Raw genomic sequence first — 13,488 nt, 5'->3', positions numbered from 1 at the left:
ATGCCCAATTCCCACTACTTAGTAGGTCCTCATGGTGTCGCTGTTACTAACCTCAATCCAGGTGGCAGAGGACAAGTCTCAGTTGCCTCCGCTTCTGAGACAGTCAATCCGTGCATCTTATCACGTGACTCGTTGTGCATGACACCGCGGAGACTCCCGGCATGTGGAGGCTCACTCTACTCTCCGCGATCCACGCAAAACTTATCACGTGCCCCACTGAGAGTGAGAACCACTAATCGTGACCCAAGGAGGTGACCAAATGTGGCTTTACCCTCCCTAGCAACCGGGCCAATTTGGTTGCTTAGGAGACCTGGCTAGAGTCACTCAGCACGCCCTGGATTCTAACTCGCGACTTCAGGGGTGGTAGTCAGCGTCAATACTCCTTGAGCTACCCAGGCCCCCCGTTCTATACACTTTTTACACTCATTATTTAATTTTTTTCTGCTTTACTTAGGGCTTCTGTGGGGAAAAATAATGTCTGAAGATGTGACTGGAATCTAATATATATATATATAAGATACACATAGATAGATAGATAGATAGATAGATAGATAGATAGATAGATAGATAGATAGATAGATAGATAGATAGATAGATAGATAGATAGATAGATAGATAGGACATTTCTCGGTATAATATATTTTTTATTCTATATATATATGACATGGTAAGGGCTTGGTCTTGGCGGACTGATCTGCTCTACGCATGCAGCTGCTGCTACTTGACATGAGTAAATATGCTGCTACTGTTGCACGGAACCTGTGTGCTGCTGCTGCTGCTGCTGCTGACTGAGAAGCATGCTGATTCTACAGAACAAACATAAAATCCCCCAAACCATGTTAAAAGAAATTAAATAGACAAGACAAGCAAATAAGATGATCCCTCCCCCAATGAGCAGACCTGACCACCAGACATGTGGGCAGCAGTGAGGTAGATTTCAGTCATGTATAGCAAGCAGTGTATCCCTATCATGTGTTAAAAATGTGTTCCCATTGGAGCTTGTCTAGTGTATTTAGTTATTAGTTTTTTGTAGATGCTGCAGCACCTGAACAGCACATTTGCACTGCTTGCAGTGTCAATAGGTTTAGTTGCTCGTCCCTAAGATGCCACAGTTCAGGTCGCTGAACCTGAACCACACTTTGTGCTCAGCAGGCAGAGTAGATGACAAGCATAATGAATTATGATTGAACACCACTGATTATGAAATTAAAAGTGTAAGCCACAGGGAATATTCTTCTATTTAATATCTTATACTGAACAGAAGATGCAGTCATACGATACAGCCTCAGAACCTGTTGGATATTAGTATGAATTTGTTGCTGCATTACACAAGCGGTATGTCTTTCAAAGTGCATGAGTGACCCTAGATGATACATACTGATTTATGCAAATCAAATGTATGCCTAACTAAAATGACAGACACGAGAATGCTGACTGTGCAGATAATGTCATCATATCAACTGGATCTTATGACATAACTGGTAGTTTAAATGCCAAAGCATGCAAAATACAGCCTTACATCCAATTACTATATGCCTGCTGATTTCAATTTAATGATTGAAACTGAAACTGAAAAAAAAAAGACTGAAACCAAGGAAGCTTCCATAATAGTTGGGCTGATATTACCATGAGAGGGTCCGAACAGTATGTCTCTGGAAGATGCCTAGCAGCATGGATTTCTGCAAGGGAAGGTGGAATAGAAACTGCATCTAAATCAGTGGTTCTCAACCAGGGGTGGGGGCCCACTAATGGGCCTCAGTACATTTACAGGTCTTTCAAGATCTTTACAATTATTCAGATAGGAAATGATTATGATTATATATTTTTTACATTACAAAACTTTCAGAAAATGTTAAAATTAATACTCCTTTCAACATCTTGCTTTAATGAAGAATATACAGTTTTAGACGTTCTGGAGTACAAATTATTATGATTAATAGATTTAATCTATTGCCAACAGTAGTTCATTTCATTAAAATTTGAAAACCGGCTTTGTCAATATTACAGTAGAAATAGAGGAAATATCTTATAATAATAATAAAATACCCTACATGGAAGGTCTTTGACAGTGGGGGGCATTTAATCAAAGGATGTAAACCACTGATCAAAATACATTCAGGTAAATTTTCAAACACATTAATGGCATTCAGTGGGCATGCATGCATTTATACATAAATTACATTGCAACAACTGATGATGGCCATTATGCTTTAAAATATAAAATCAAATATGTTTATATGACAGTTTAAATCTGATCTGAAGCTTCCATCATTTATTCAAAACCTGCATACAAAACTTACACCGAGGCTGAGTTTGGAGAGTTTGTAGATTTATGCAGAGTTTGGAATGGCACACCATCCCCGCCGTGTGTGTCAATGGCAGAAATAGCATGGAAGTACTGTAGTATGCAATTCCGAAACCAGCCCAAGTCTAGTTTCAAATCTTTCTACTGAACTACTATTCCAAAGTGTTTTAAAAAAAATGTATTAAAATCTCCATTAATCTACATCTTATGGAGTTTTGTGTTCCTTGCCACAGTCGCCTACAGCTTGCTCACTGGGGTTATTAATACAATTATTATTTAATTATTTTTAAACACGATTAAGTATCGTATTTTATCTAAATTACACAATGGTGATTCATCGACTTTATAGTCGTCTGTTAATGCTGATCTTCTGTAAAGCTGCTTTGAAACGATGTGTGTTGTGAAAGGCGCTATACAAATAAAATTGACTTGACTTGACTTGTGAGGTTGGTTTATTACTTCTGTTTAAACGAGATATGCACATATTTGCATACGGTATATGATATTAGTTCTATTGACATTTTCCTTTTATCATTAGACAAGATAGTTAAAGGTTACAGGGAACTGTTGAGGAGAGAGAGGGAGAATGAAACAGGCAAGCACTTTAACATTATGAGCTCAAACGCTTCTGCCGCGGCTCCGATATGCGGACCGTTTAAATGACACCGTGTTGCACACCAGTCTATTATTGTAGAAACACGATGGCACAAAAAAACAACAAAATGAACAGTTACTGGTTGTTTACATGTCTCAGTCACTTCTCATGCAAGCAGGCATTTTCGGCACCCTCAAGAAAACAAATCGGCCAAAGAGGAAACTTTATTTACGGTTATTTGTAATTATTAAAAAAATCAGAATATCACCCAATTTATCAGCCTCGACCACTAATGTCAGCACAACCACCCATATAATAATAATTTTAACAAATTGTTTAGTAAACTCTGTTGCTCAGGATCAGTCATGTTCTTCAGTGTGTCGGGGTCAGATTCATTTACATATATTGTTGTGTTACAGACTACAGCTGTCTTATCTGGCTCATTCATGGGTGGAATATTCCTGAGGGGTTTAGAACTGCAATTTGGAAGTTGGAAGTGTATGATATGCTGACATGAAGAGCAGGGCATTCTGGGTAATGTTACAGTATACAGTATGTCCTTTCTGACTTTGATCTCACAGGTGAGGCCTATATGATGCTGAACAATCTAGAAGAGGCAAGTTATTGGTACAGAGAGTCACTGAAGGCCAAACCTGACCACATTCCTGCCCACCTGACCTATGGAAAGCTGCTGTCCATCACGGTTAGTTAACCTGGTAAACATATTTTTCTGATTTGACATTATATATAATCTTGGTGTAAATAAGGTGGCTCCAAGAAATTGCTTTTGTTTTGTTCTCAGTCATGTCAGCTGTAACTGAGAAAAAGTTTGTGTTGATTCAACAAAGCAATTAAAAGTTATAGCATTACAAATATAATATATCCTAGTGTACAAAAATGTCTCCAAACAAATAAAACATAATAATTGTACATAATAACTAATTACACATGCAAGCATAACAATGACAAAAGGTTTTCATAGCTTGAAGACATGATTTTAGTAATGAGATTTCACAGAATGAGTGCCATTTGAGCGCCATCATTGAGTCTGTGTCCTGGACTTGGCATGTAACAGTCACCAATCATATGTCTCTGCCCAAATATTGATGATTTTTGCACCGATAAGCATTCTCTGATTCTACATCATTTCCGATGACATCATCTGATCCAGGAAAGCAAACGTGTTCTCAGCCAGATTGCAAGATGCCAGATAGACAGATGCTGTGTACTTCATGTCAATTATCTAATGATCTATGCATTCTATTACCTTGATTGTGGGCTTGAAAGACAATCTCCTCCTCTAAGTGCGGTCATGTGATTTTATGGTCTGTTATTTTTCGTGAAGTTATAAGCGCAAATGCGGCATATAAGCAACACAAACATAAATGACAAAGACATATACTTAGCTAATACTCGCTACATTTTTTGTCTGTAAAAACAAATAGGCTGGTTGTATTCTACTCTTTGAGAGCTTTCCAAAAACATATGGCACATGGCTATTAGATGAGATTAGATGTTTTTACTGATTGCAATAATATATACAGTGGAAAATTTTTAATAAATAATCAAAAAGAACACTTTTTCTGCATTTTTTTTCTGCAAATTTCAAAGCACTTGTTCGGTTTTGATTTTTACATCTACATGCATTGTACAGTACAGCTTCTAAGCTTTTAAACGATACCTATTTTGTAGTTATTCATATTTCAATCATTTTTATCATCTGAGCTTAAAGGGTTAAGTGAGTGTCCCATGTAAGTGTGGCCATTCCTTCTGAAATCTGAACTGAACATCTTGTCATAGTTTTTTATAACGCTCAACAAGTCAAAATCTTCATTAAATACAGTTTAGTTGTATTTTATAATTGCATAATTGTAAAAGTCTTTTGTGATGGGGAAAAGATACAAATTCAACCAAAAATGTTATTTCTGTCACCATTTACTCAAACATATGTTGTTACGAACCAGTATGACTCTTTTTTTTTTGTGAAACACAGAGGCAGAATTTTAGGGACTGACAGCCTCAGTCACCATTCAGTTTCATTGCATCTTTTTCCATACAATAAAAATTAATCGTGACACACTTCTGGTCAATTTTTTGTGTCTTTACAAACTAGAAATACGGAGACAAGGAAGAATGAACAATGTTTTAAATGGTAGATGACCTTTCTTAAGGCTCATAGAGCAGAGGATAGAAATAATTGCTTTGTCCTTGAGAAGACTGTTGATAGAAAGATACATCTCTCACATCCACATGCACATCAGGTGGTTTTAAAGTGTGATGAGACTTTTATGAGCCTATAGTATACACTTTTTTGAACTGCACATTAAAGACAGACACGCATTCAAACACACATACTTTGTAACTGTATAGAAGCAGGGATCCCGCGGATCCTTGCAACATCTTACGTCTTAAATTAAATTTTCCAAAATATAAGGTCATAAAATTTTTAAATATCTTAAATGATACAGCAAAAGTCTTAATTATAAGTTAAACTGGTCTTAAATTTTGGGGCAGAAAGACAGGAATATTGATATGACCTAATGTAATTTCAAACTTCAAAAGATTTTGATCTGATTAAATAAATGCATGCGGTATGTCCTTTAAAGTGAAAATGCAGCACTGTTGTATTTTTTCCAAGCACGCGGGGGATTGTGAGTGTTTCCCGCAGTTCGCAATCACTAGGCCATATTGGAAATTTATGACAAGCGATTTCTAATGATCAACTGTTGATAATGACAATATAGTGTTGATGAAATATGACAATGTTTATTTTTCATTGTTTATATTGTAATATGTTTTAGATCATTGTAGGAGTGCACATGTCCCTTATATTTGACAGTTTCTCTTATCTGTTTGAATGAGCAGGTGGAAGCAGTGAAGCGCATACATTTCAAAATAAGAGTATTTCAACCTTTAAAGTTAAAAGTTCCGCACTGTGAGTCTTTTTCTTTTTCTTTTTCCTGTTTAAGGACTGCATCTGGAATGTTATTCAGTTTGGACTCCTGTGGCCTCTGTCTGGCCCTCCCCATCACAGGAAGACTAAGAACGTTTAATATGGGCTACCAATTTTAAAAACTTTTGGAAGATGCCTTTCTTTCCACACATTGTCATATCAGCAGAATCCTATATCGGTCAACCTCTAATTTGTCTAAATTGAGTTATGGCACATTAATGGTACATTAACCCATTTTAAGTGATCTATAGAAACGTATTTTGAGTATTTTAAACTTGTATATGACCTACCCTGTTTTACTGATAAGCATTGTTAAGGCCATGTTGAATGTGTACCCCTGCCTGTTCTGTGATACATTATGTAGTTTGTGTGGGTTTGTTTGGTATGGGGATACTGTGTTCATTTTGTTTGTTCAGGTCTTGGAAAAAGTCCTGAACAAATAAAACCCTGTGAAGGGTTTTTAATATGCAGAGCTTGATGATAAATAATTGCTGTACAGCACATTTAAAGTAACCTCTTGTTATAACTGTGTCTAAATTTTAAGCTCAGGCCCACCAAGAAATAATTATTAAAATATTAATAACTTAAGTCTTGACCAACACAAAATAGGTATAGTTTCAAATCTTGGAAGCACATTACAATGCATGTGCTTTGAAATGTGCAGACAAATCAGAAGTGTTCTGTTTTGATAATTTATTAAACATTTTGCACTGTACATATTATTTTTATCTGTATAAACATCAAACTGATCAAATTGCCATGTGCCATAATGTCATTGGAATGCTCTCAAATAGTAGAATTCAACCAGCCTATTTGACAAAAGTAGACAAAAATATAGCAATTAATAGCTAAGTATAAGTCGTTGACATTCATGTTGGTGTTGCTTATATGCCGAGTTTTTACTTATAACTTTACAAAAAATAAATTAAACATTACATTTTGCATACCATAAAAATAAAAGTGAGTAATAGCTAAGTACATGTCTTTGACATCATGTTACATGTATTCAGGTGTTGCTTATAAGCCACGTTTTCACTTATTTCACAAAGCACTGTAATATGCTATCTGGCTAAAATCATGTTAGCATTCCTAGATGACTTCATCAGAAATGATTTATTATGATTCCTATTAGGATTCAGCTGCAACCAGAGGGGGAAGTCATCCAAATATGGGCAGAAGATTGTTTACTCTAATTGCACATGGCCACCAGGAGATGGCGCGAATTACGTGACACAGACTCAATGATGGCTCAAATGACACAGTATGGAACTGAATGAGATCTCGTTACTCATGACTGCATGCTTTGGAGGGAGAGCATACATTTATTCATTGTTGTATTTGCAGATGTAATTTGTTCTTATGGACAATTATTGTTTTATTTGTTTGAAGAGGCTTTTGGACATTTGATAATGCTTTAACTTTCGATTGCTTATCGTATCAACACAAAATTTTACTCTGTTACAGGTGACATGATTGGGAACAATGTTTTTCCTTATTTACACCCTGAAGTATATCCTTTCAAATCCTTTCAAGTACATTTTTGGATTGTGTGATTTTTATTTATTTTTTAACAGTTTCTTAGGTCTCATAATTTATATCATTAAAAACATTGACTTTAAATTGATACCAAACTATTGACCCTCTTTGATAGTTTTAATTTTGGGCATTCCATTGAAACAGGACATTTTTGAAAACACATTCAGAGCTTTAATGGTTAATAACAGTTCAGGTGTAATGATTTCTTGATTTCTCTACAGGGACAGAAGTCTGAAGCAGAGCATTACTTCCTAAAGGCAATAGAGCTGGATCCTACTAAAGGAAACTGCTATATGCATTATGGTAGGTTTCCTTAACATTGTTCTCTACTTGTTGTGATATTTCTTGTTGTCATTTCTAAACAAGCATCCATTATAGAGTAATAAGCACAGCAACTGTCCTGTGATAAAACTTATTTTTAGTAGACGCACAAATCCAGTGATTTTTAATGATCCGAAAGCACAGTCATAGTATAGTAGGTCATCCGAATATTCTTTCATTTCCATACAATGCACAGTGTACTGAAATGTATGATATTATCCTATTCTGCTCATAGCCGTACATAGCAACACATACAGAATGCTGGCTTCACAAACATTTCTACTAAGAAACCTTGTATGTGTTAACAGCCTCTTCCACCTCTTGCAAAACCACGTCCGTCCTCATTGCTTATATTTATAAGTAAATTGAGGATGTCCTGTAGCACCAGATGTTCATTGTACCTCATGTCCTTACTCATCCGCAACTCAGACTCTTTCTGCCTTTGTGTCAGTGTTTTTGGATGCTTGTTCTGTATACCTGGACAGATCTTAGGCTGTTTAACCTGTGGGGTTTTGGCCTGCTCTGTTTGCATTGTTTTCCATTCGGTGAGCTCATCTCTGTTTCTCTCTCTCTCAGGTCAGTTTCTGTTGGAACAGTCTCGCCTTGAAGAAGCTTCAATGATGGCAGAGAAAGCTGCAGAGCTGGACAGTTCAGAGTTTGATGTGGTGTTCAGTGCTGCTCATATGCTCAGGTATGTGTGTCTCTTCCCCTGTGACCCTCAGTAGTTTCAGCTGCATTGCTTCCCTTGAAGGGAGCTCTTGTGGTTTGTGTCCACAGTTTTCCTGACCAACCACTGGGGGGGCACCATGATGATTCTACTGGACTGTTTTCTGGTTCTGTTCTTCCTTAGAATCAATGTAAAAAGTACAAAACGAGCGATCAAGATGGAGAACGACAACCATTTTAAGTGCCAGTTGGAATAAATATTTGCCCAACTTGTGCAGTTGTTGACTGTCATAACAACTCGAAGTAGTTATTGATATCAGTGTCATATTCATGTCATCTACACTCTCCTTAAACTTTGACAGGTGAGGCACTGTCAAAAGACAGTCATTGTAACTCTGTAAGTTATTGGTACTATGGAACCACGTGTTATTTATTTGCATTTAATATATTAAACATCACATTATCTGCTAAAAACAAAATCCAATGCGAGTGAAAACATTGAAGCCCGGAAAACTAAAACATGCTTCTGTTATGAATCATGGAACACTTCCGCATTCAGGAAAAGCTGGATTAAAAGAGCATGTTTTCATACTTTATTTCCTCTGATCACTGAATGCATGAGGTCTGTTGGTTTGTAGGGTTTCTGTAGCATTTTATCATCAATAGTTCACATATATTTAAAATAACCTATATTATAGATTATAGTACTGTGTGTGTGTGTGGGGGGCAGGTTTAAGTGTTTTTTTTAGGTTACAAACTAGTAATTACAAGGGTATTATGCTATAAATGTGGTTTATGAGGACATTTCTAGATATTTCAAAATTATGTTTTATTGAAAATGTAAAAATGCAGAACATTTTATGTGAGGGTTTGGGGTTGTGTTAGGTTTAGGGGACAGAATCTATAGTTCGTACAGTATAACAATGTGTGTGTGTGTCCACAGGCAGGCCAGTCTGAATGAGGCAGCTGAGAGGTATTATGGGAAGGCAGCAGACCTAAGACCTGATGTAAGTACCATCTTTAACTCTCTTGTTAGATGTTGTAAAGTGACCCTGCAAAATTATTGAATTGTGAAGTACACTTTGCAGAGATCATTATATATTCCTTTAACTGCATGAAAATTAAATGTTCATATACTGTGGAGGAAGTCAACCAAGGCAGGTGGAATAAATACTTTATGCCACAGATATTATGAATAAAATCACGGTACAAACCATTTAGTATTTGATACAATTTCTATAGTGACAGAGCGTATTTAGGCCATGCCCACACCGGGAGCAATCCAACCGTCTCCATTGACTTTGCATTGCTAGAGGCTGCCTCCTTGTCATTTATGACTTATAATAAAAAACAAAACAATGTCTAAAAGCTGCTGTGTGACGAGGTGTACAGCAAACAAGCTAACTAACCCAGAAATACATTTTTATAAGATGTCGACCCCAAAAAACAGGTCGACAGCTGGAGACGGTTGGATTGTTTCCCCCCCAGTGGGCGTGGTCTTCAGATTATGACGCGTTGCGCTCTGTCTCTATATATTATATTAGTATATTTAATACAAAACGTAGTTGAGCCGTTATGCAAGTGTCTTGAAATGAAAAGAAATAGGAATACTAGAAAGGTATTTTGCTTTATCATTTTAAGTCACTTTGACCCAGAAACACATTTTGAGTTCTATGCACTCAAGTAAAAAGAAAAAAAATTTGTACCTATCTTATGATATCATTATTATGTTTTGATTTCAAACCGTTGTCAAAATATAAAAATGTAACTGTTGGCTGAGACTTTCCTTTTTATTTGAACTAAAACTCAAAATGTGTTTCTGGGTCAAAGTGACTAAAAATGATGAGGCAGGTGACATATTATTCAAAGGATGTACACTAATGAGATGAAGACACTAGTCATATCAGCGTGTCCAGCTGAATATAAAGTTAAAATAACTACAGTATTTTCTTTTGCGTGATGCTGCATCTAAGTTGTTAGGTGTCAGTGCAACACAAGAATATTACTGTAGACTGCTGTAATGCTATAATGCTAAACAACAGAAATTACAGTGTAAAAATAAACATTGAAGAATCTAAAATATGGATTCTTGTTAGTTTTTCTAGTTTAGTGAAGTCTGTGTGTCTGAGTCTGCTCACCTTATCTGCTTCTCCAAATATGTAAAGTTCTCAGTAGTGCAGAGTTATATACCCAAATGGCTGATGGTATCTTTCTGTAAGTCAAGTGGTTGATATCATTTAACTGCTTCAGGGCTGCCCCTAGTGCCTGATTTAATGCCATCTGCCACTGACATGGCCACCAACTAGTATAGTGTGAAAAACAGCTACCGTTCAGCCAACGTCAGAGACCGCATCATTACTGCCTCTCACAGATTTCAGTTATAATATTGAATAATGAATAATCAAATACATAAATGTTGTTAGAATTTGTGTGTTGAGACCTAAATGTTTTCCTCTTGTATATTAATTTACTCTCACTTTCACTCAGCATCCAGCTGCTCTGATGAATCTTGGGGCTATCTTCCACCTTAATGGGAAACTGAAGGAGGCAGAGAGCAACTACCTCCGTGCACTGCAGCTCAAACCAGATGACCTCATCACTCAGTCCAACCTCCACAAACTCTGGAATGTCATGCAGAAACGGGGCCTGCAAACTACTGGGTCATGATCTTCTTCCACAACCCCTGCAGATATTTGATCATGGGCCCACAATACTGAGAATTGCTTCGAGGCTGGAGTTAAATTCACATCTTTCATTCAACAAACCTTGAGAACAGAGCTGGAGCAGCTACTATAAGTAGGCCACCACAGTGACCAGTACATTAAGAAAACCCCAGAGAACTCACGAGTGAATGTTGGATGCGATTATCCTGGTGGCTTTACTGATGCACTTACAGTTGAAGGGTTTTGTGTGATTACCGCATCATTGATGACCAGGAGCACCAATGAGGAGAACATTCAGTGTATATGTCAAGAGAAACAAGACAATGTGGAAGCCATTGTCTACTGCCAGTCATGTATTTTTCCCCAAAATCCTTCAAAATATATTTGCAATAATTTATTGCTAAAGTTCCGATCAAGTCTGTTTATTTAAATTTGTTGGGGGGGTTGTTCATGTTCAAGTCTTCTCTTGCACAGAAACATTTAACCATAATAAAGAGAAACATTTTTATATTTCCTAATGCCTGTTCTTTGTAGCTAATTATGACCAGTGCTAGGTAGATTACTTGTGTATTGTAATCAGGTACTGTAAAATCGTTACCATAATCTCATAGATTACATTTTGGTGTAATCTAGTCCTATTATTATTGGATTATTTATGGATTACTTTCAACCTAGTTCTATTTTGTCACATGAATTTAAGTAGGATAATCATTTTAAAAAGAAAATGTATTCCATTCTTTATTATTAAGAAAAAAGCTCCTTATGACATTTTTAAAAATGAAAGAATTAAACATTAAATCTAACATCAATGACAGTGCATGGCCAAAATGTATAATTCAAAACAATGAGGCATCAAGTTAATTTTAAGTGGATTAAAGGATACCTGCATTACGAACATTAATGACCATAAAATCAACATAAAACAATCATAAAGTGAAAAAAATCAATGTCCATAAAATCAACAGCAATGAATATGAAAATTATCAATGAATTATTACCAATTTACTGCCGTTGCTTTGTTAATATGTAATCATGTAACATATAAAAAGTAATTGTATTCCGATTATGAGAATTTTCTAATTTACATAATACAGATTACATGTAATCCAGTACTACCTAGCACTGATTTTGACCATTTGATTATCTCAATAATAATAAGTAATTGTGAATTGAAATCAATCAAAAGTCTTTTAAAACAAAGATTAAAATAAAAATCAAAGTGCTGTGAAATCAGATGACAAAAATATTTGTTTTTCTATACACACACACACACACACACACACATATATATATATATATATATATATATATATATATATATATATTTACACACACACACAATCACCGACCGCTTTATTAGGTACACCTGTACACCTACATTATTCATATGATTTATCTAATCAGCCAATCGTGTGGCAGCAGTGCAACGCTATGGGATAGTCTTCTATGAGACTTGGGCGCCCAACACTCTGTCACCGGTTTGTAGTTTGTCCTTCCTCGGACCACTGTCTGTAGGTACTTACCACTGCTGACTATGACCACATCTGGTGAATACACAAATAAAGATTAATATTAAGAGCTTTAGAAATTATCAACAGACATTTTTAATCTGTAAGATTTTTCTGTAGCAGCCAGTGTCGAGGCTATGATGATCAAATGATCTTGTCCAAAGGTGAACTCAAGCTGTAGCTTATGTTGGGATTTATAAAAGTTTCAGCTTTAGAAGGAGAGCTTGAGCATTGCAGTGTATGTATACACTCACCTAAAGGATTATTAGGAACACCATACTAATACTGTGTTTGACCCACTTTCGCCTTCAGAACTGCCTTAATTCTATGTGCCATTGATTCAACAAGGTGCTGAAAGCATTCTTTAGAAATGTTGGCCCATATTGATAGGATAGCATCTTGCAGTTGATGGAGATTTGTGGAATGCACATCCAGGGTACGAAGCTCCCGTTCCACCACATCCCAAAGATGCTCTATTGGGTTGAGATCTGGTGATTGTGGGGGCCATTTTAGTACAGTGAACTCATTGTCATGTTCAAGAAACCAATTTGAAATGATTCGAGCTTTGTGACATGGTGCATTATCCTGCTGGAAGTAGCCATCAGAGGATGGGTACATGGTGGCAATAAAGGGATGGACATGGTCAGAAACAATGCTCAGGTAGAACGTGGCATTTAAACGATGCCCAATTGGCACTAAGGGGCCTAAAGTGTGCCAAGAAAACATCCCCCACACCATTACACCACCACCACCAGCCTGCACAGTGGTAACAAGGCATGATGGATCCATGTTCTCATTCTGTTTACGCCAAATTCTGACTCTACCATCTGAATGTCTCAACAGAAATCGAGACTCATCAGACCAGGCAACATTTTTCCAGTCTTCAACTGTCCAATTTTGGTGAGCTCTTGCTAATTGTAGCCTCTTTTTCCTATTTCTAG

At 36.5% G+C, this 13,488-nt stretch overlaps 1 protein-coding gene across 1 annotated transcript in view; it reads left to right on the top strand.

Moving 5' to 3' along the window:
* LOC127637393 (protein O-mannosyl-transferase TMTC2-like) overlaps window positions 1-11,454 on the top strand; it is a 50,566-nt gene extending 39,112 nt beyond the window's left edge. The window contains exons 8-12 of the mRNA XM_052118425.1: window positions 3,482-3,603; window positions 7,611-7,692; window positions 8,287-8,401; window positions 9,320-9,383; window positions 10,864-11,454. Of these exons, the coding sequence (XP_051974385.1) occupies window positions 3,482-3,603; window positions 7,611-7,692; window positions 8,287-8,401; window positions 9,320-9,383; window positions 10,864-11,043 (563 nt within the window). The 3' untranslated portion in view covers window positions 11,044-11,454. The remainder of the gene's footprint in view (window positions 1-3,481; window positions 3,604-7,610; window positions 7,693-8,286; window positions 8,402-9,319; window positions 9,384-10,863) is intronic.
* The last annotated feature ends 2,034 nt before the right edge of the window (window positions 11,455-13,488 follow it).

This window comes from Xyrauchen texanus, chromosome 45, assembly GCF_025860055.1.
Source record: "Xyrauchen texanus isolate HMW12.3.18 chromosome 45, RBS_HiC_50CHRs, whole genome shotgun sequence".
Lineage (NCBI taxonomy): Eukaryota > Metazoa > Chordata > Actinopteri > Cypriniformes > Catostomidae > Xyrauchen > Xyrauchen texanus.
This window is presented reverse-complemented; position numbering and strand designations above follow the sequence as displayed.